Raw genomic sequence first — 24,577 nt, forward strand, 5'->3', positions numbered from 1 at the left:
GAATAAACCTTAGTGTTAGCTATTAATAAAGATAATCACATTTTTCAGCAAGTGGGTAACAGATTAGATGCTCTACCTCCTAACTTCTTGCTAAACTCTAACCTCTTCCCAATTAAAAATGTCACTGCATCTGTGATGATGACTAATGGGCACAGCTTTTCTTGCTGGTTGAAAATACACTTTGAAAGATTGAGTGCTTAGCAGAAGTCAGATGGCTAAAGAGTTGGGGATGTAGTTTTAAATCCTCCTCTTGAGTATGAGCAAGGCAAACCCTCCCTAGACCTGTATATAATAAAGATTATGCAAGGAGCAGAGTTTTTTGGCATTTAAAGTAAAATTAATTAATAAAGAATATCAAAATGTGTCTCACCCAGCTTGGTGCCTGCTTTAATTGGCACAAGTTTAATTTCTAAAGTGTTTTTTTAAAAAAATCAATTCATAAGCAATTGTCATATAAGTCCTTGCTTTATTATGAAAATGATCGGTTTGATCAAAAAAGTCTGCTCACAAGTTATACATGAACATTCTACATACAAAAGTCTACCGTATTTTTAATGATTTTCATTTTTAAAGGGATGCAAATATTTTGACATTTTATCACTTATGGATTTATGAATATCCATTTAAGGATTAGATCTTTATATTTCTATAAGTAGATGCAACATCACAAGGACAATTGGAACACAACCCTTTTTAGGTTGAAAGTTTGAAACAATTTTTGATGGACGAGGTGAAGACATTTTAATAACCAGCCCTTATGTAATATTCAGAATTACTTGCTACACTGACACGATTTTCAGTCAGTTTTTTTTTCCTCCTTAAGGCTACTAGACTTGGTTTCAAATGTGTTGAGAGAATTCTAGACCACTTAATGCAAAAATAAAAAAAAGTTCTCCAATAAAAAGTAGGAAATAGTATGTTATTTGCTATTAAGTGAAATATTGTCCCAATTACTAAGCAAATGTTACATGTGAACAGGGAAGACAAGTTATCAAATATTATCAAATTATGTTTTGTTTATACCCCTCATTTAAAAAAAAAAGTTCATTTTTCCCCACCCCAGACAATACCAGTTATGAAATTAAAATACTTTTTTCCATCAGGTTGGAGGGGGAGGATAATACTGTCCATAATTCCAGGGATTCTGGTAATTGTACTGTAAAGAAAAAACAAATTAGCACAGTTATCTGGTTACTTTTATCATGAAATACAGTGTTACTCACCAAAATTATGTAAGTTTTAAAGAAAACCTAATTTTAACTTCTCCATTTTACAGATGGTCTGAGGCACACAATATCCCTTTAGTTAACTCCCTTATTTTCTCAAAGCACAGTAGTACTGGAATCAAGTATTTCTACTCCTAACTCAGTAATCAAAAAATAAATACCCTAAAAAATTAGCCATGGCTCTAAACATTTAGCAAAGGAAAGCCTATGCTTAGAATCGGGAAAAGAATCTACTACATGCAAAGAAAAGCCATCATGGCAGAAGGACTTGACTTAGAGTCAAGATGCAAATTTGAAAAGCCCACCTCTGACCCCTACAGTGACTCATGGACAAATCATAACTTTCCTAGGTCTCAACCAACTCTAAGACATTTATAGATGAGTTACAATCTGCATTATTTAGTTCCCATACTGACAAAAACAGATCAAAACAGCATTTACTAAGCACCCATTATATGCTAGGTACTATAGTACCTGCACTGTACTAATATCCTTTTAGTGGAAGATACTAACACAAAAAAATTTTAAATGACACTTTTTCTCAGGAAGTTTACAATCTAACAGGAATGTACCTAACTACATAGGTCCCTGACATACTACCATGAGTACAAAGTCAGCGGAAAACATACAAAGTTCAGAGAAATTAGATCTTATAGAAAAAGCCCCAAATCTGAATTATTTATACATACTTGATACCAGGCACTATAATTATATGCAGCTTGGTTAGCTTGGATGTCTCCGTCAATCATTTGAGTAGATGCCAAAGTCGCATCTTCTGTGTGTATTTTTTTTTCATCTGGCTCTTCTGCCCTATTAAGACAAATAAAAATAACTTAGTATTTCAAAATTATAGCCAGCAAGACAATGAAGTTCTGTATTCACTTAAGTTTTAAAAAGCACATCTATGTTCTTTAGCCAGTTTAAATCAGCATAGTGAAGGAGCAATAAGGTTCTTGCCCTCACTGAAATACTGGTACTGATTCTGGATTATACACAACTTTATTCTGTGTAGACTCTTGACTTTTAAAAATGTTTTTCCTATGTTCATAAAAATAACTTCTAAACCAAAAAGAGAACATTGGGACAATTTCTCTCATATAGGAACTGACATTCCCAATTTATAATCTGTATAGCCACAAGATCACAGATTTAGAGTTAGAAAGGTTTTTTTAACCCTTTCATTTAATAGATAAGAAAACAGGCCCAAAGAGGTTGGCTTGTGTAAGGTCATAAACGTAATAAAACATCAAAGGCAAAATTTCAACCTAGTCTTGAGTCTAAATCAAGTAGTTTATGGGTTAAAAATTAAAAAAAATGTTAAAGTATTTCTTCACTGTAATGAGCCATCTTGGTCTTACAGATATTACATACCCATTTTCAGCTTTCCTTTTTAAAGAGTCTTGTTCTTTTAAAAGTATTTGATGTTCATCATAAGCATCCAGAAGCCTAAATAGGAAAAAAATATATACTGGATTTTTTCCATATTTTAAACTATAAAATAATGTAAATTATTTTTTTCTGCAAAATCTAGTTTTGCTATATTTCAAAACTAAAGTCTTCAAGCTTTGTAACAGTAATGAAAGTTTATTTTGTAGTTAGTAGAAAAAAATGTATACAATGTTAAATGAAAACCAAGAAGTTTCCAACTTGAATGTTTTAACTCATTCATATGAAGTCACATTACCAAACTTTATATTTTCTATGACAGTGTTTTTTCAGAAACAAAACTTCACAGAATTTGTTGGCATAGGATAAATTTGTCAGCCTAGACAAATCTTACAGTTTCTATTATAATCTATGTTATTTGTAACAAGATTTCTGGCACTTAACAGCCTATGAATGGAAACCATTTAATAACAAAAAAACTCCTATCTTTATTTTTCATGATTAAAGATACTTTTATCAATACTTGTGCCTCAAAACAAAAACTCCAAAATCATGATGAGTCATAAAATAAGATATATTTTTTATGTAATAATGCAAGTAGCACACAATAAGGAAAAAATTTATCCCAGTCATACAGTTTGTTAAAGCTACTATTTCTGTAGAAATGCAAGCTGGACCATGATGTGTATGTATAACTTTCATTTCCTCAAGTGGCTAACATGCATTTACCTAAAATAATCATACAACACAGCCCTGAGGAATTGTGAGGTATTGAGATTCATTTACTACCTGTGTAAGCTTCAACAGGGCACTATGGATCTCAATTTCTTCAACTGCAAAATGTGAGGGTTGGACTAGTGGTCCAGAAAAGGAAAAATGATCCTAAGAATGAGAATCTTTAGACCATCTATAAGCATTAGCTACTAGTACACTAAAAAATAATTATTGAAAAACTGCTGAATCCTGACTCAGCCCAGATCTTCATCACATAAGTCTCTCTTAATGGAAGCTTAAACAAATTTTCTCTATATCTTTGTCTGCAGTGGATTTTGGCCTATAAGTTGCAACTGTCTTCATGATGATTTTCTTCAAAACCTCATGATGACTACTGAAATAAAAGATGGCCAATTGCCCACGAAATGTTTCCTGCTGCCTTTTAACTCATATGTAAAAAAAAAAAAAAAAACTTCTGCAAAAGGCTTTTTTACTTGCCTCCATGAGAAATCTCTGAATCATTCTTACATTCAGTGCCAAGTTTCTTTTGTCTTTTATTTCATTTATAATGTGAATGTTAAAAAAAGTGATTCCCTATCTTCAGGTCAAGCCAAGCTTATTAAAAATATACTTTTTTTCTTACTCATTAAGATCTGTCATCAGAATAACTGAATTTTCCTCCCACAATGCAGACTGCAGCTCATCAATGCCTGGCCTGTCATATGCAACTACTGTTCATGTTCTCCTGTAAGTTCATGGGGTGGGGGTATAGGAGAGAAGCACTCAGTGTGCTACAGAGAATTCTCCCTTTCTCCCGAAATTCTGAGGGCACCTGTGAAGCATGCTGACTGGCCACCTGTCATTCCTCAACTTTACCACACAACCAGCGCCCATCTTCTCTTTTGTCATTCAGTTCCCAGAGAATATCTTTTACACCAGTTCTTCAGAGTTCTCCACTAAGTTGCAGCCTAATCACACCCTTCATATGACTGATATTCATTTTTGGTTCTTTGGTGAACATTATTGTATTCTGTCTTGCCGTCATATACCAACAATAGTAGAATGCTGGTATTGTCCTTCATAGGAAGCTTGGGTTTATGGAAAGAACTTTGTGATTTTCCAAACTCAACAGATCAATATAATAGCCTGCTGTCCTCCTTACATTCAATTCTGTCCATCTGAACTGTCTGTCCCAGATACAAACAGCGAGTTCTACACATTGTGCAAACATTTTTTGGAGTCTGGACAACAGACATTTTTCATCCACTTAGCATTTGCTGTGTGGATGGTTGGGCCAGATCTCTTTGAGGATACTCTTCGGTGTTCTGGACTTTGATGCAATCAGCACAATGTCATCTGGAAGCCAGAGCACCTGGACAATCTCACCATCCACAAAGAATCCCTTGGCTGGGCCTCAACCTCCACTACAGTGCAGAGCAATATTGGCAAGCCTGCATCTTAGATCTCTCATGCTTTGTCTTGATGTTTATGACCAGAAGGTTATTCAATAGTGTTGTTCCTGTTAGATCTTTCAAGGAATCGTGGATGTTAATAGGCATATCCATGATAGAACCTTGTTGTAAAAGAGCCTTCCAAAGTAAATGTTGGTGTTTTTTGTTTTTTTAAATCAACAAATGACCACAGTGATTATGCGCAGTCTTGTATTCTCTTCATTACTTGTGAATTGTTAAAGATGTGAGTCTGCTATTCTCTACTACTACCCTCATCAAGGATGTCTTTATTTCATGTTAAAAATCTCAGAAAGATTTTGTATCAATGGGAGAGGGGTCAATAGCCATTATTATTCTCTTCATTGCCTCCTTCAATTGTATTAAAGTCTATGATTTTTCTCCATGCCTTTGGAATGTCTGCCTCCTTAACCACCTTATAGATTCCTCAAAGTCCTCACAAATGGATCAAAGTATAATAATCAATAACAGTTGTGTCCACTTTCTATTTTTGATCACTAATTTAAGTAAGATTAAATTGTTTCAACTGTGTATCATCTCCTTTTTTTTTTTTTTAAACTAAATCTAATGAGTTGGTTTCCAAATACAGAGTCAACTCAGTGATACTCCCACATCAGTAACAAATTAGTTTTCTTTCTTAAAATATACTCTATTTTGGTTTTACAGTGCTAGTTGGTACTCACCATTTCCGGTGCCTACCTTTTTTTTTTTTTTTTAAGAAAGTGTAACAAAGGTGAGATTTGTGTAATCTGTAAGCTTCAGCCTTCTTCCTGAACTTTTTTTTTCATATATTTCTTCCACTTTTCTACTGAAGTCATCAAATATAAAGAGTGGTATGCTGAGTTAAATCTATGGGTCTTACCAAGTTTTTTGGTAGATATTTTTTTGGGTTTTTTTTTTTTAAAAGGCAATTGGGGTTGTCCAGGGTCACACAGCTAGTGAGTGTCAAGTGCTTGGTCTGAGGCCAGATTTGAACTTAGGTCCTCAGGACTTCAGGGCCAGTGCTCTATCCTCTGCGCCACCTAGCTGCCCCTAGATATTCGTAAGGTCTTCACTCACAACTAATATTGGTGGATAACCAACACTGGGACTGCATTAAAGTTGTAGGATATTCAAGCAGAAAGGATTAGGAATTGTACCTTTGAGTTCAGTGGTATACGGAACACCCTTCATACCACTGCAGGTCAGGACCATCCCAATAAATTACAGTCCTAAAGAGTTGGTTAATAGCTTTTTTATATTGATGTAGTAAAACGTGCATTTCTTAAGCACCTATACTTATTAGCCCTTATGCTAGGTGCTAAGCATACAGAAAAAAAAAAAGGTAAAACCCCTATCCTCAAGGAGCGAACATTCTCTCAGAGAAAAGCATGTTCATAATAACATATATAAAATATTTACCAAGGTGGCTTTGATACAGCAAGGGCACTGAGCTGGGCATGAGAATCAGGACAGGCTTTGTATAGAAGGTAATGTTAGTGGAGTTCTGAAAGTACAAGGCATTTCAAGAGGCAGAGATGAGAAAGAAGTACATTTTATGCATTGAAATCAACCAGTGCAAAGGTATGGGAACAGATGGTGGAGGTCTTTAACTAGGATGGCAGTAATGTGAAGAGGGAAGAGTTTGGACCTAAAAACTGATGAGGATGCAAGTGAAGTGGACAACAGTAACTGCTAACTTAATGGATATATATATAGATAGATAGAGTGAGGAGTTAAGGATAACAATGAAAACTGGAAGGATGGTGGTAACCTTGAAAGAAATAGCTAAGTTTGAAAGAAGAAAGGAGTAATTTGTGGAGGGAAAGATAATAAGATATTTTGCACGTTAGGTCTATAGACCATCCAGTTTAAGATATCCTATAGGTAGCTGGTAATATGGGACTGGAGTTTAAAAGACTAAAGCTAGATAAACAGATGTGGGAGTCTAATGCACAGATATGACAAACCCTTTGGAGCTAACGAGGTCACCAAGAGAGTATAGAGAAAAAAGGAGAGCCCAAGACAGACCTTGAGATATACCCACAGTTAAGGGGTATGATATGGATGATGGGACTCACATATGGAAAGTGATTTGGGCCTACAAAACATGGTAGGGGCAGCTAGGTGGCAAAGTAGATATGAGCTCCAGTATTGGAGTCACGAGGACCTGAGTTCAAATTCAAGCCCAGACACTTGACACTTACTAGCTATGCATGACCCTGGGCAAGTCACTTAACCCTGATTGCCTCACCAAAAAGGAAAAAATAACATGCTGGACTGAACAACATTATTCTTCCAGGATACTACATGGTTGCAAATCAAGAAATATCACTTCTATGAAGAATAGGGCATTTTAGGGCAATGGAAAGACACCCGGTGGGTGTAAATAGGCTGCTGCCTATGAACTGAGGTCAAGAAACAGTAAAATAGAAAGATATCACCAAGATATGTAACTGTGAATGAGAGGTTGGGATACAAAACCAAACAGTAAAAAAAAGTACCAACAGACTACATACAGTATTGTAACATCACAGGGCCTGATGACAAGCCCATGACATGTTAGGCATATCTCTTTTAGTATGATTTACAGGAAAATATGGGGAAGAATTACATAAAGACAGCATGGTATAACAGGAGAAAGAACTCTGGATTTTACTCACAGAACCTGGGTTAGAATCCTGGCTGCGCCAACTTATTAAGTAGTATTGATAAAACAACTTAAACCAGGGCAGCTAGGTGGCTCAGTAGATAGAGCACCGCTCCTGTAGTCAGGAGGATCTGAGTTCAAATCCAGACTCAGACACTTGACACTTCCTAGCTGTATGACCCTGGGAAAGTCACTTAACCCCAATTGCCTCAACAAAAATAAATAAAATAAAAAATAAAAATGAAAGACATTAATCTAAATTTCATGAGCAAATTGAAGATTTTATAAGGGAAACCAGATCTCTTGCCATTATGGTTTCTATTTAAGTGAAAGGATGAGATCACTTGCTTTAAAGCAATGATAAACTAAACTAAGTTTAAGTAAAACCTATTAAAGTCGAGCTTTATCTCATATACACACACAAAATTGCACACTTTACACTTTTAAAATACAAATTTTGGAGCAAAGAGTTACATAAGAAAACTTAGTTTTTATTCTAAATATTGTTTTATCCCTAATTTTCTTTTTTAATGAACTTCACGAACATCAGGCAACATTATGAACATTTTTATGTACAAAGAACAAATTATACACAAAACTATGAATTTCTGCTAGATGTTTTTCTTTTGAAAGCATATACTAAACATAACACAATTATGCTAACACTGCTTGTGTCCTCTTCTGAAATTCCTTCTGATCTGTTTCATCAACACTTTTTATTCTTTGCTCTTCTTTACTAACTCCCCAAACCATAACAAACATTTAAGGCAATGAGATTTTTTTTTTTTGGCACAACCTGTGATTCCACTCATATGGGAAACCTGGCAAGATAATTCCCTCTACCAATAAAATTTTATAGATGTTCTGCAATTCAGAGGGGGCACTAAGAGCTAAGTAACTTAACGTGCTTCGGGGTTATACAATGAATTATCAGATCCAGTTCTTGAATCCATTGTACTGTGCTATTTTTAAGATTTCATTTTAAAAGAAAAGACTTCCTTATTTAAGTGCTGTATTTTCTTCCATCAAAATACCTCAGGATCCTCTCCATTCCTACTGTCCCAACTTCAGTTCAGGTTCTAACCATTAATTACCATATTACTAGAAGGGCCTAAAAATCATTAACTACAGTCTCTCCTCACTACAACAATCCCTATTAGATGGCTACAAGATTAAGCTATCACACTCTCTAGCAGAAACCTCCAATGGTTCCCCAATGTCTTCAAAACTCTTAAATCTTAATAAAAATTAACAAAAAAAATTAAAAATCTAAATATTTTAAGACCCTACAACAAGTAAATGTGGTCACTAAACCATACCAACTGAATCTCCCACTGATTAGCCAAACAAGCCCTTCATTCTAGCTAGATTTGTTTCCTTAATGACTATAAATTTAACCAAATTGATTACTACCTCTTTCTAAAATGAGATGACATTCCTTCCTTTTTCCCCCAAGCACCTTCAAAATTCAACATGGTTGGCCAAGTTCACGTTGCTTTCCCTAACCCTTCCAGAATGTTTCATTTTGGCACTTAAATAGCAAAAACAAAATATGTTAAAACTTTTTTGTATTATGTGTGTACATACCCAACTTGGGAGCAGATTCTTATACTGTATTGCTTTTTTCTCTTCTAAGGGCCCAAGAATGCCTAACAGAGGAGGCATTCAATTATTTCTTCTGAATTTAGTTGCAATTCCCAGGGGAAGATGAAGAGAACAAAGCTTTCTCCCAAAGCTCCTAAACGCCCTAAGAGCTCTAATAAAGCCAAATGAAATATTACCCTTGTCTCTTTATCCTCATTAATGTAAATACATACATAATTAAGTGATGATCAGGAGCTCTTTTTGCTGGGTTATAAACTAAAATAATTTCTGGAAAACTGACTTCCAGGAAACCGAGGATTCAGAACTTTAGAGACAGATAATATCTTCACCTCCAATATTACTTTAAAAAAAAAAGAGAGGAACAAGGGGAAAGGGAAAAATAGAAGAGTAATGAAGGAAGAAAGTTCCCTCAAAGGAACCAGTCTTCATTTGAATTTTTAAGGGCAAAGTTTTAAGCAGAAATCAGAAACAAAGTTACCACTGATATATTCCTTGGCTTTAGTGTGGAGGTTTTTTTAATATTTAATTTAGAAGGAAAAATATCTACAATGACATAGATGTTTAAATTTTTAGAAATCAATGTTCACTCATTCATCTTTCAAGTAAATAGCAGGCTTAATGTCTTACTTGTTCACATCAGAACCAAAATCTTCTAGAAATTCCACCTTTCGCTGAGAAAACGTAATTCTCATTTTAATAGGCAATGAACCATGTACAGCCTTGTCAAAACAGGTGAGGATATTGTCTTCATTTTGTTTGAGGTCCCCACTATATTCCATTTCAAGTAAATTGAGGTATAATTTTGTGTTCTCCTGTGTAAAAAACACCAACAGTATTAACTGCCTAAAATATAGAGACAATGCCAACTTGAAAACATTCAATAATAATTAGAATAATAACATTGTTGTATAAATACACTATAACAAAATTATATAAATGCCACATAAAACCTGAGAGCAGGGAAAGGGCAAGAACACCTACATACACAGAAAATTAAGCACACACAAAGTAATGTCACACAGAACAGACTAGTCACAAGTAGGGGACTCAGAAAAGACCTGTGTAGGAAGTGATATGTGAGTAATATGAAATCAATCTTTAAATATCAGGGAATAAATTTCTATTTTTTCCTTGAGGCAATTATAAAAGGAGCCATGGGAGTTTACCAAATAGCAGATGAAATGATTACAGTAATGCTTTTGGCTCCAACACAGCTGTACAAAGAATGCATTGGAGAGGCAAGAGACTACAGGTAGAGAGAGTAATGACTACTGCAATATTCCGAGGATAAAAGTGATGAGAGCCCTGGACTGAAGCAGGAAAACAAAACAAGTTCCCATTCTCTAGAAATGTATTCAAAATTATATGGTATAATAAAAATAGTTTCATGTAGAAAAATATAAACTTCAGCATACAGTCATACTACATATTAGAAGTAACATATTTTTAACAAGTGTTCTCAGAGGGTTTTTTTTTGGTTGTTTTTAAATAAATAATTAGTATTTTTGCTGTCAAATTACTTAAGAATGGGCAAACAGTTAATGTCCCATCCCTGGCTACACTTTTGTTTTTATCTATAATTGATTCTTCCACTCAGGAGTTGAATATTAATATGTGACAAATGCTAATGCGTGTGTATATATACGTATGTATATATGTACGTATGTACGTGTATTTTAATATTAATCGGACCTCTAATTTCACTGGTAAAGGAAACTCCAGGTGAATAAATTCCTTCTATCCATCTAGAGATTGGCATCTGGCATGCAACTTGGAGTCTACAGAGCTGCCCACAGCCCTGAAAGGTTAAGTAACAAGGGTCACAGAGTGAGGATGACTAAGGTAGAAGTCAAATCCAGGCCTTCTCAACTCTTGACATCAACTCTGTAAGCACTAAGATGATGCCTTGCCCTCCCTCTCTCATATTTGTTTAATGGTTAAAAACAAAAACGGCAACATCAGCTTAGAGGGACTGGTGTCTTCACGTAGTAATAAAATATATTACATACAGACCAAACTTGTCATCACTGTTGCCAGCGGTCAAGTATTTACTTATTTGCCTATTTCAAAATCTGAAATATATAGAAACACATACTTTGTCTCTTTCAATGGCTTCCAAGAGCACTTTTCTTGATTTTGGAAGGTTCTTCTGTATCTTGAAAAGATGTCGGGCTAGTTTTATAGCATAAAATGAGGATTCATTATTTGATTTGGCATTCTTAACAGCATCCTGAAGCAAATGCTCAGCTTCTTCCATGTTTCCATGCCGTCGCTCTAAACTTACTCTTCTCAAACGAACCATTGCCAATCCTAAAACACATTCTTCAAACGTTCTTAGAATGCTTCTTGCTTCATTTATATTACCTAGAAATAGCAAGTAAATATTCAATGTTTTTAAAATGCCTTCTCCTACAGCTTTCCCCATTCTTTTGATTTGTCTTTGAATTTACTTTAAATTACAAATAAAATTTCAACTGATGTTACAAATTCTTACCCTGCTGTTCTTCAAAAGCAGCCCATAGCATGTGAACCATGGGTTTCTTTGGAAGATGTATAGTACAAGCCCTGCTGTAGACATGTCTCACTCCTTCGATACTATGGTTTTCCATGTACTTGGCATACTACACACAGAAACAGAGTAAACACTGAATAATTTATGACTGAGTAGGCCATTAAATACATTTCAGAACAATAAAATTCTATTTTTAAACCCATTCAGCACCTTTATTGAACCACTAGACTAGTTTCTGTAAGGAAGGACGAAGAGAGGCAACGAGGTTGGCATATGCAGCAGTCAAATCTGGTTGCAAGCAGACCATCTCCTAATGCAACAGATATAGTTACATGAACAACATTCGACAGAGGTACAAAAAAGGTTAGTCACTAGATCAATGTTTGTAATCTATTCAAGTTCATTAATATGTCATTTACTCACCTTAATCCAAAAGTCCTCATAGAGGGCACAAGATATGACACATCTTTCAAAGAGAACAACAACACGTTCATGAGTTCCATTTTCAATTTCAAATTCTAAATATTCTTTCCAATTTTTCAGTTGTGCCTTTTCCAATGGTTTCACATGGAAATAAGGTCTTTTAATCTGAAATTAAAGAACCAGCATGGCAGTGCAAAAATGCTAATACTGTTTGACACAGAAATGTCAAATGTGAATTCAATAATAAGTTAAATACTGGTCTACTGTCTAAAGATGTTTCCTGCTCTAACATTCTGTGGGGTTTTTTGTTTTTATATCCCCTGTACATGGTATAATGCCTTATAGGCATTAACACATTTTAAGGTAACAATTTAAAATTAAATATTAAGCTGTCCAACTGGGCATAATGACTAATTTTTTAAAAATTACTCAAGAATTCTTGGCTTTTCAGCAACATTTAATAATTATGATCTAGTTCAGCTTGGACTACTAATTTACATAATATTATTCAATATTCTAAGAACTCTAATAAAATCTTTGTTGACTCATGGTAACTACTGGAATTCAAATAAATTATTTTAATGATATTTACATCCAGGACAGATATTTCAATTAGAAAAGTAGACATATCATCTTTATTTCCTAGTTAAGTAGGCACAAACATAAAAACATAAAACAACAAGTCAAGTTTCAACACATCGTATGTATTTCAAAAAAAAGAACACTTACACCTTCTTCAAAGGTCCACCTTTTGCTAACCTCATGTTCATTATAATTAAACATTTCTTGATGAATCTCAATGATTCTATGTCTCATGTTTTCTATTTCAGTGATTAGCTTAGGAGAGAAAAAGAGAGTTTACAGAGTTAAAGAAATTATAGTGGCACACCAACAGATTTCAATTTATACCAGCTTACTTTGATCTCAGAATTATAAAGTTATACAAAACTATCTGTTCCACCACAGAGTTATCAGTGTTAAAATTCACCCTTTACGGGATTTTCAGAAAACACTATTTTTGCATTTCTTGAAGTTTCTAAGTTGTACTTTATTAACAAGAAATTCTTTTGCTCATTATCTTTAAGAGGTAAAATTTACCTTCTATGCTAAATTAATACAAAATACTTGTTCCTATAAACAGATTACATAAATTACACTTAAACCTAAAAGTTGCAGCTGAGGAATTAGTCACTATTTGCCTTCAAAAGACATGAAAGATTTGTTAATCATTTTACTTTCAAAATTGCCCAAACTGATGGGCAAAAGGACAGTTTATAATTCAATACATCATATCTGTAATGAAGAATCTGCAAATACAGTTTATCATATACATTACATATCATAAGGGAAGAACTTTTTAATTACCTTTGCTGGGTCAGTTATATCTTCAATTCCAGAGGGTAAATCATCACCAGGGGGGCCATCATCACCACTGTGTCCATTTACAGAGGCCAGTTCTCTTCGTAGCTGAATGAATTGCTCACTAGTTAAAAGATCTCGAGGCAAGTTATTCTGTACGTGTTCTTTAAATCTAGAAGATACAACAATACATATATTAAACATTTGAAAGACTCAGCCCACCTTACTTTTTTTATAGAAAATATGCATTGACTTTTTAATATTTCAGAATTTTTTAAAAAGAGATATTAAGTCTGATAAAATTTGAATGTATCAGAGGAAGTTATTACAAAAAAAGAGCCAGTATCATAGATAAAAACATAATGGTATAAACTAACACAAACACAAAACTGCACTCATTACGAACAAGATTTATTTGTATAACTGCTATAAATCAAATATAAATTTGATTTCACTTTTGTTGTATATTTTCTAAAATACTTAGATGGGTAATTATCTCACAAGGAGCTTTTTCTTTAGAAAGCAGTGTTCAAATCAGTCAAAGATTTTTAAAAATTCTTAAAGCTATTCATCTATTTTCTAAATTCAGAGGTGAAAAGATTCCTTGGGAAAAGACAATTAAAATAAATGTTTTTGTCCCATGCCACCTCAAGTTAATATCAAGATAAAAGCAAAGAGACAATGGATGTGTACTACAAAATAAATTAATAATCAAGGTACTGTATATAAATGCTTTTTATTGTTCAGTCACTTTTCAGTCATGTCTGACTCTTCATGACCCCATGTGGGGTTTTCTTGACAAAGTTACTGGAGTGATTTGTCCTTTCCTTCTCCAGTTCATTCTACAGATGAGGAAACTGAGGCAGAGTTGACTTACCCAGGATCACCTAACTAGTAAGTGTCTGACACTAGAATTAACCTCAGGAAGATGAGTCTTCCTGGCTTCAGGCCCAGTGCTCTATCCACTGCACCACCTAGCTGCCCATATAAATGCTATACATGCTCATATCTATGTGCACTATAATATGAATACTACTGAAAAAATTTTAGGTAAAGAACACGTTATTTAACATACAGATTCCCATCTAAAAAAGCTTAATATGTTTGACATTTGCCACGAAGAATCTTGTTTTAATAAATATAATTCTAACATCTATCCCTATCACTTCCTTGCTATTCTGGCCAAGTCTTTTTTTTTTTCTTTTTAGGCAATTGGGGTTAAGTGACTTGCCCAGGGTCACACATCTAGTAAGTGTCAAGTGTTTGGTCTGAGATCAGATTTGAACTCAGGTACTCCTGACTTCAGGGCAGGTGCTACATCCACTGTACCACCTAGTGCTCCCCATTTCCTTGCTATTCTGGCAAACACTACCTCACAATGTTTTGATGACATCAACACTGCAATTCTTCTGAATAAAAATTTCATATTATGGGTTTATTTAGAAAAATAGATAAAAGTATTTATTAAGTGCTTCCTATGTATTTGACTCTTCACATTTACCAGTCACAATATATTACCTGGGCAGGGGAGGGGACCAAGAGAGAAAAAGAGAGGACACTGTGTTACAGTCTGTATAGATACAAAAACATACCTACACATACACTGTATACCAGCAGCAAAAGAGAAAAATTTGGATTCAATCCCTAGCTTCTTCCCCACTCAGAACATGTTTTCTTATTTAGAAAGTGAAAAAGATTTTATAATCAATCTATTCAGTTACTATCTTGAAAATGCTTTTGACCACTTTGAAAAACACTAATTATAGGATTTTAAAAGTTGGTCAAAGTTATAATAGTGATTAAGTAGCAGAGTCCAATAATATTTCCATTATAACGGTACTAATTCAAACATTTACATGAAAATACTACTCACAATTAATTATTTTTAGAGCACCTTAAAATCCTTAGTTTTTCTACTTACCTCTGGAAATGATGACTATAGAGTTGTGTTGGAATACCAAGAATACGATCATATATAGTTGTAACCTCTCTCAGATTTCCCTGTTCATTTTCCCAGTTTATGTACATTTCCCATAATCTGTCAGATCGGAAATCTGTTCCTGCAGCTAAAACAGCATGCTCGAAAGTTCTGAAAAATTAAATTATTACTAAAATTATCTGTAATGCTCTCATCCTGTAAATATTTTACAATCTTATAAAATAATCCTAATATTAAAATTTACTTTGAACTAAATCTTATATAACTTAAAAAAAAAAGCCAAATTCCATGAAGGAAGTAATGTAATATAGCAATTATCCCTCAGATCAAATAGCACAAAACTACACACATTGTGTACACATTTAATTCAAAAGTAAACTTAAGTTGCAAACTGAAATATGATATAAGCAAATGCAATAATCCTGAATGACAGGCCCTTTTGAGTAAGAGTAATTATATCTTATTTATCCTTGAACGTAGCACAAAGTATTGCACATACAAGTGCTTAATAAATATTTGGTGAAGAAACTAATATAACTGCATAGAGAGTTCTCTAATATTGGATTTTAAAATTAAATATAAAAAAAGAAAAAGCACATAAATCAAAGATATAGAAAATGACTAAAAGTCAACAAAAGCTAAAACTCAGAATAAGCTAAGATCTGCAAAAAGAACTAAAGACAACACGGTGTTTGCTTGGACCCACAGCAAGCCGAAGTTCAGATTATAGAAAATCATCTTAATGACAAAAACTGAAAGAACATAAACATCACATAAAAACAGAAATACCACCTAAGGAAGAGAAATAGTTTAAAAAAAAAAACAAAACCATAAACTCAAGTAATCAAGACCACATGTATTACATAGAGCATTCCAAGACTATATATTATAATCACTGCCAGTAATCTTTGAGAAAATGCAACAGGAGATGTGCTTTAAGGCTTAAGGTTTGTTTTTTGTTTTTTAAATACTTAGTTATTTACAAATGTTCCCTCAATTTATCAGACATGAAAGGAGTACCATTCTGAAAACTACAAACGATTTAGTTTGATGTCAACACCTGGAGAAATTCTAGAACATATTTTTAACAATTTAAATTTTAATTCATTTTTACTTTTCAGCATTCACTTTTATAAGATTCCGAGTTTTAAATTTTCTTCCCATCCTTCCCCTTCACCCTCCCCAATACAGGGTGCAATCTGATATAGGCTATACATGTACAATCATATTAAAAATATTTCCACATTAGTCATGTTATAAAGAAGAATTAGAACCAAATGCAGATATAATGAATTGAATGATGAAATGAATAATAAAAAACTGCAATAAAGAAAATAAGAGAGAGAGAGAGAGAGAAAGAAAATAGTATGCTTCAATCTGCATTCAGACTCAGTTCTTTCTCTGGATATGAATAGCATTTTCCATCATCATTGTACTGCTCAGAAGAGCTAAGTATATCAAAGTAGGTCATCACATAATGTTGCTGTTACTGTGTACAATGTTTCTGGAACATATTTTTCGACAGTTGGTAGTTTTATCTAGAAAATAAAGCAGATCACTAAGAACCAACACTGACTTATTAAAAGTAATCATGACAACCTAATCTTATTGTTTTATGGTGGGATTATTGATTGAAATGGTTATGACAATGCCAAAGAAATACAATACTTTTAGCAAGGTATACCTACATATTTTTTTTTCTCTCTCCTGTTAGAATGCAAACACCTTTTAAGCAGGAATTATACAATTCATTGTATCTGTATTTTCAGTGCCTAACATAGTGCCTGGCACCTAGTAGGAGCTTAATGCTTGTTGAATGATTTAAATGCTCTTAAACAATATCACTTCAATTAGGATACTTCAATTAGGAAAAAAAATGCAAGTTGGTTAAACAATCATATCCAAAGTTTTGATTAACAGATATCAATTTAGAAGCAGGTTTCTAATGTCAAGCCATGAAACTCTGTACTGACAGGATCAAAAGATTACAGGTAGGGAGTTGAAAGGTACTTCAAAAGCCATCTAGTCCAACACCATTATTTTATAAATGAGGGAACTGAAGCCCAGGGACATTAGATGACTTGTGGTCACATAGGTTTCAAGTATCTTGTCATAATCAATATGTTTATCAAATGTTTGGATAAGAACTACTATAGTATGTTACTAATACAAAGCTGAACTCAATATCCAATATAAGTAAGAAGATCCAAAATTATATAAACAATGATAAGCTAAAACCAACAAGGTAGAATATAACAGGGGTAGAAGTCTGGGTTAATAATAATAATAATCAGCATTTATATAGCACTTTGAGGTCTGCAAAATGCTTTACAAATATCATCTCATTTTATCCTCACAACTAGAAAAATAAGTGCTATTATTGTCCCCATTTTACAAATAAGGAAACTGAGGCAAGAAAAATTTAAGTGGATTGCCAAAGGTCACACAGATTTGAAAGTAGGTCTCACTGATTGCAGGTCCAATGCTCAATATCCATTATAGCATCTAGCTACCTTAAAAAGAAATCAAGTGCATAAAAACAGATGAAGCTTGGCTTAACAGCTGTTCAAATAAAAAAGACCAGAAGGTTTAAGCTAATAAGGCTACATATAAATCAACAGTCCAAAGAAATTTTAGGTTGTCATTAACAAAAGTAGAGGGTCCACACATCAAGGAAGCTAAGACCTTCACCATTATCTTTACTGAATTTGGAGTTACAGACTGTTATTTTTAAATTTTCAATGAAAAACTAGAAAGATTCAATAGAAAGGCAACCAGAATGATATAGAAACCAGTTCATTTGAAGAACATTTGAGGGAAATGGGGAAGTTTAAAGGAAAACTGTTTTAAAAGGCTGTCTTCTGATGGAGTCTGCAGACCAAAGGACACTTTTTTACTACTTCTTTTTCCTTTTCTGTGTTTTCTTTCACAATATGGCTAATACATAAATATGCTTTGCATGACTGCATATTTATAATCTATATCAAGCTTATCTTCTCAAGGGGTGGGGAGAGAAGGGAAGGAGAGATAATTTGGGACACAATTTTTAAAAAATAATGTTAAAAATTTGTTTTTACATGTAATTCCTTTTTTTTTTAAGATAAAGTAGTCTTCTAAGAGAAGGCAGACATTCTTTACCTCATGAGGAAGCAGAATTAGTGCAAATGAAGGAAAATTAAGGTAGATTTTGGCTCAGCATAAGGAATAGTTATCCCAAAATGAAACAAATTATCATATGAGGAAGTGATGCAAATTGCTCTAGACTAGGTACCTCTGAAATCCCTTTCAATCTGAGACACTATGAAACAATTGTAATGAATATATGCCAAGAATCCTTTAACCCATGTGTACGAGAGTATGGACATTTTGGTATGGGAACTCTAACAGTGTCATTACTCATCTACGTATGCCTTATCCAGATTCACAAAACCAATAAGTTTCAGAAATGGGATGCAAACCCAGGTTTTCCTCACTCCAAATCTATCATGGCATACTGCCTGCCCATAACTGTATCTACATGTACTCAAATAATCAAATGGATCTACAGTCCCTTTGATTCAGGAGTTCCAATAACACAAACTGAAACACATTATATTTAAATTTATAGATACCTACAGACACGTATGTCCAATAGCATGTAATATACCAGTGGGTAGATCAATATGTATATATACAGACACACATTTGCAATTGTAACAATTGCATTCAGAGGGTTAACCAAAATAAATTAATTGCTGCAATAAGGAGACCAAAAGAGCCCTAAGGAGTGCCTACAATCAAGCAGCTAGGTGGCACAGTGGATAGAGCACTGGCCCTGAAGTCAGGAGGACTGGAGTTCATATCTGACCTCAGACCAAACACTTGACATGCACTAGCTGTGTGACCCTGGGCAAGTCACAACCCCAATTGCCTAAAAAGAAAAAAACAAAACAAAAAAAAAAGAGTACCTACAATCACACACATATCTTTATGCCGGATGGAGGGAGATAGCTGCTAAAAGAAACAATCAGGTTAGGACAAACTATTTTGCACGATCTTACTAAGAAGAATAACGGATATTTATGGGTAGTGCCATCTACTAAAGCAGACAGAAACAGTTAAGAGTAAAACCACTTTAAAGAAAACTTGACATAATAGTCAAATAAACAGTTAATCCAAGAACATCTAAAGAAGGACAAGACAGAAAACACAAGGAAAAATAACAAGAAAAACAGAAATCTATGCTGAAGGCAACCCAATTATGCGGGCCTTGATGGACTTAAATAAAAAGTTTCTAAAGGAGTCAAAGATGCCCAAGGCAAAAAATTTGACTTTAATAATACTGAAAAAAGATAATCAAGAGAATAACAATGACTACTGATCTGTATCGCTCTCTCCATTTATACAAAATATTCCTGAGACTCTTTACATGAGGGTAGCAGTAGATAATAGAAGATTCACAACTTTACCAAGAAGTAAGTAATGAAGAGAATATAAGACTGTGAATAATCACAGTGGTCATATGCTGATTTAAAAAAAAAAACAAAAAACCCATCAATAACATCATTTATTTTGGAAGGCTCTTTTACAAAAAGATTTTCCCATGGATATGTCTACATCATTCACAATTCCTTGAAAGATCAAAAAGAAACACCCCTGTTCAATAACCTTCTGGTCATAAACATCAAGACAAGGCATGAGAGACCTAAGATGTAGGCTTGCCAAAATTGCTCTGCACTGTAGTGGAGGTGATGAGGCCCAGCCAAGGGATTCTCTGTGGATGGTGAGATTGTCCAGGTGTTCTGGCTTGCAGATGATATTGTGCTGATTACATCAAGCCCTTACAACAATCTGCATTATTGGTGAGTTTCATATTGATGAAATCAGAGATGCACTGGAGCATGTATAATAAAGACACACTCCCTCTCTGTGTAGTATATCATCTGTGCCTAAGATTTCTGCAGATGCTTTTAAAAAGTAGGACTCATGAATCAAAACTGGAAATCTGACAATTTACTCCAGAAATATGACAGTGGAAAAAGAGATGGACTAAGAAAGAGAATAACTTAGACACAATTCCTCAAACATTGTGGAACTCTGAGAAAATCACTTCACTTTTACCCTTGGTAGCCTCATATGCAGAACCAAGATGATAATAGCACCTACATCATAGGATATTCAAAAGGTAGGTAAATGCATGTGGATACAGAGGATCTGAGCATACCTACCATTTACGCAGACCCTCAGAAGGCCTGAAGCCAGCACAACTTTATATGTCTTACTATCCCATTAGGGTTCTATTAGAAGATAAAGTCAACTTTCCGTGGTTAGCTGTGCAAGGAGCAACTAGAAAGGGGGCAGTATGGAGACTCTAAGGTTAAAAGGTGACTCAAGCAGAAGCGAAGCAGTGAGGGGAAAACTACAGTTTTACAATCCAAGTCCCAGGCCAGGGCTGTGGAAGAGAAGACAAAAGAGGGGAGGGACAGAAGGATTAGAATCGCAAAGCAAATAGTGGGGGAAAAAGTGGGAAAGAAGGAAAATCAGCAGTACCCAATCTCAAACTATACTACACCGCACTAATCATCAAAACTATCTGGTATTTCTTAAATAGAAAACTTCGTCAACAAAAGTCATATGAAATAGGGCCTAAAAATTCAGCCTAGGGTCTGACACACCACAGAACACCAAATATATATTATGGTAAAGACTCACTACTGAACAAAAACTTGTAAAACTGTCAAACAGTCACAAAGAAATTAGATCTCACAACCCATACAAAAATAAGCTCCAAACAGACACAGGACCTAAATAGAGGCAGTCATATCAAATAAATCAGACAAAACATGAAGGAAATATTTTTTACAACCTTGGATAAAAATAGTTCTAAAAACTGATAAAGAAGATCCTAAGACAAAATGGACAATTTTGATTACATAAAATTAAAAAGTTTTTGTAAAAACAAAATCAATGCAATTAGAATTATATGGCAGAAAATTTCCCTAATAGAGGTCTGATATGTAAGATATATATACAAATCTTAACACCAATACAAATATAAAATATAAAACAAGAGCCATTCCTCTATAGATCATAGAGGCAAAGATCTATAACTGAAAGAGACATCATATTTTATCTACTTCAACTCCCTCATTTTGCAGAGACAAAACTAAAGCCTGGGGAGATTTTGACCCTGCCCAAGATAAATGGTTATAAATAAACAGTTATCATTTTTAAATTTCTGAACTTGAACAAGAAACCAAAGACCATTTTACATTTGATGCAGAAAAGAGACAGGATTATATGTAAAACAGCTCATCTTGATTACATACAGCTTGTTCCTTTCAAAGCTATCCTGCTTCTCTATGCTTCCTTCTGAACTTTCTCCAAAAAAACTGTTTTCAAAGGAAGAAATTCAAGCTAAAAATAACCACATAAAAAATACCTCCAAACAACTAATAAGTACAAATTCAAACAATGTTTTGGTTCCACTTCACACTCAGACTGGCAAAAATGACAAAAAAAAGGAAAACAATCGATATCCATGGAGGACAAGCATAAAACGTGCAAATTGGTCCCTCCGTTCTGGAAAGCAATTTGGAACTACATCTAAAAAGTCATAAAACTGTTAATGTGAAACTTCAATGCAATGTATGAATAATAGACTTATACCCCAAAGCTTGAAGACAGACTCAAACACACATATAGAGTTCTTTGTCATGGTAAAGAAACAAAGGAGGTACCAAAGAATTGGGGAATGGCTGAACAAACTACTGTATATGAAGGTAATAGACTGAGAAAAAGCCAGGACAACTTATAAAAAAATATACAGAGTGAAATAAGCAGAACCAGAAGAATAATGTATACAATGACCACAATGATGTTAAGTAAAACAACTATCAAAGTCTTAAGAACTCTGATTAATGCAATGAGAAATTATGATTTAAGAGAACTGATGACAAAGCATGCCTCCATCATCATCAGCAGCAGCAGCAGCATTATCCCTAGCATTTATTTACACAGCCCTTTAAGGTTTATAAATATCTTATTTGAAGCTCACAACAATCCTGGAAGGTATCCGTAGGATCCCCATTTTACAGATGAGGAACCTGAAGCAAAGGGCAATTAACTGCCTTGCTCAGGGTCACATAGCCAGTCAATAAGCATTTGTTAGATCAGAGGTGGGAAACCTGGGTTAGGTGCCTGCCATATACTAGATACTGTGTTAAGTGCTGGGGATACAAAGAAAGGCAAAAAATCTTTGATCTGAAGCAGCTCATGGTATAATGGGGGAGACAACATGCAAACAACTAAGCACAAAAGAGATTTACACAGGATAAAGTGGAGATAATCGACGGAGGGAAGGCACTGGCAAACCTTAAACATCAGCTAATAACAGTAACAATGATGATGACGATGATGACACTGTCATGGTAGGACTATCCCTTTTTTTTTCCTTATTCCAATCACTCAAGTCCTTAGCCCCGTTATGAGCTACTATCATCCTTAGGCAAACCTCATACGCCATCACCCTGCCTACGTGCCTCATCTACCTGTCATACTTCTTTGATCCTCCTATTCCCTGGTTAGCCTCTGCTCTTTAACTTCCAGCTTCTCTCCTCATGACACACACCTCCTGGTCTCAAGCTGCCAAACCTCAGGTGATTATTATGAGCAGCCAGCCTCCTTCTCCCATCCAATAAGTGGTCAGATTTAAACTCATATCTTCCTGACTCAAGCCTGGCACTCTATCTAGTACCACTTGGACTACTAGTGTAGAATGAGACATACATTTTCAGACAAGACCAAAGAACATAAATTTGTTTGGCTCGACTCTATTTGTTACAAGAAAGGACTTTTACGTGGCAGGGAAAGGTCTGCAGGAATAGTGACAAGAGACACAAAAAAAGATTTTTAAAAATGTGTCAATGAAATATTTTATCCCAAAGAGATCATAAAAAAGGGAAGAGGACCTATATGTGCAAAAATATTTGTAGAACCTTCTTTATAGCGGCAAAATATTAGAAACTGAGGGCATGCCCATCAATTGGGGAATGGCTGAACAAGCTACTATATATGAATGTAATGGAACACTATTGTGCAATAAGAAATGATGAATAGGCAGATCCCAGAAAAATCTGGAAAGACTTTCATGAACTGATGCAAAGTGAAAAGAGCAGAACTAGGAAAACACTGTACACAGTATCAGCAACACTGTGTGATGATCACCTATGAATGACTCAGTTCTTCTCAGCAACATAATGATCCAAGTACAAAGGATTCACAAAGGAAAATGTATCCACATCCAGATAAAGAACTGATGAACTCTGAATGCAGATCCAAGTATATATTTTCACTTAATTCTTTTTTTTTCCTTTTGATCTGTTTCTTCTTTCACAACTGTGACTAATATGGCAATGTTTTACATAATAGCACATGTATAATCCATATCAAACTGCTACCATTTTCATGAGAGAAGGGAGGAAGAAAAATTTAGAACTCAAAATCTTGTAAAAATGAATGCTAAAAATTGTCTTGATGTGTAATTATGGAAAAAAAATGTTATTAAAAATGAAAAAAAATACACAGAGAGAGAATACGAAGTTCAGACTAGAGAAAACTAGGTCACTGTTGGCACTACCATTTTAACTCTACATTAAAATACGAGCTTGACACAATACATTCGGTTTTATATAAAATTCTTTTTTCTTGACCTTTTTTGTATGAGGTCATGTTCATGTTCTTTGCAAAAGCAAAGTTACAGCTTATAAGGGTTTTTTATTTTTTTGGGAACCTTTAAAAATGACAAAAAAGAATTCAGAGAAATGTGGAAATTTGTGTGACCGACGCAGAATGAAATAGAACCAAAATAAAAAAATTAGATTTATACAGCGACTACAATAACATAAAGAAAAATAACAGAAAGAGTTAACTTTTATCAAGGCAAAAATCATGATTTCAGAAGTGTTTTAATAAAACATACTTCATCTCTCTTGGTAGAGAGGTCTTGAATCAGGTAAGAGTTATGACCAATGTATGCATTTTTCTTTAATAATTATACCTATACGGATAAAGGGAGGGCATCTGCTTGGGATGGGTTGGGAGGGTAGAGGCCCAAGTGTACACAGTGAGGACTAATACAAATGCAACTTTTGTTTAAAGGAAAAATTATCAATAGAATATATTAAGAATACATAGTACAAGTGCAGTTTTGCTACTATTGCGTGTATATATACACACATGCACATTTAAGTATGCACATTTTAAAAAATGTTCAATTTCAAATAAACTTCCTGTCCATGTTATATTTAAATTGTATTTTTGTTAAGTTTATTGAAA

General features: G+C 34.2%; 1 protein-coding gene and 1 non-coding gene across 6 annotated transcripts in view; both read right to left on the minus strand.

The window, feature by feature from the left end:
* Window positions 1-6: 6 nt before the first annotated feature.
* Window positions 7-24,577, minus strand: part of LOC114029997 (pre-mRNA-processing factor 39) — a 39,719-nt gene continuing 15,148 nt past the window's right edge. For all 5 annotated transcript variants that reach the window (XM_027844651.1, XM_027844652.1, XM_027844656.1 and 2 more), the window contains 10 exons: window positions 15,245-15,412; window positions 13,330-13,495; window positions 12,694-12,801; window positions 11,965-12,129; window positions 11,524-11,650; window positions 11,125-11,393; window positions 9,657-9,841; window positions 2,598-2,672; window positions 1,916-2,036; window positions 7-1,156 (listed from right to left, as the gene is read on the minus strand). In XM_027844651.1, coding sequence (XP_027700452.1) covers window positions 1,100-1,156; window positions 1,916-2,036; window positions 2,598-2,672; window positions 9,657-9,841; window positions 11,125-11,393; window positions 11,524-11,650; window positions 11,965-12,129; window positions 12,694-12,801; window positions 13,330-13,495; window positions 15,245-15,412 — 1,441 coding nt within the window. In that variant the 3' untranslated portion in view covers window positions 7-1,099. The remainder of the gene's footprint in view (window positions 1,157-1,915; window positions 2,037-2,597; window positions 2,673-9,656; window positions 9,842-11,124; window positions 11,394-11,523; window positions 11,651-11,964; window positions 12,130-12,693; window positions 12,802-13,329; window positions 13,496-15,244; window positions 15,413-24,577) is intronic.
* LOC114030217 lies at window positions 10,980-11,065 on the minus strand. The gene has a single exon (XR_003567570.1). It is a non-coding gene; the product is annotated as a small nucleolar RNA SNORD127 (small nucleolar RNA).

Source organism: Vombatus ursinus, unplaced genomic scaffold (assembly GCF_900497805.2).
Source record: "Vombatus ursinus unplaced genomic scaffold, bare-nosed wombat genome assembly UNPS02014945.1, whole genome shotgun sequence".
Classification (NCBI taxonomy): Eukaryota; Metazoa; Chordata; class Mammalia; order Diprotodontia; family Vombatidae; genus Vombatus; species Vombatus ursinus.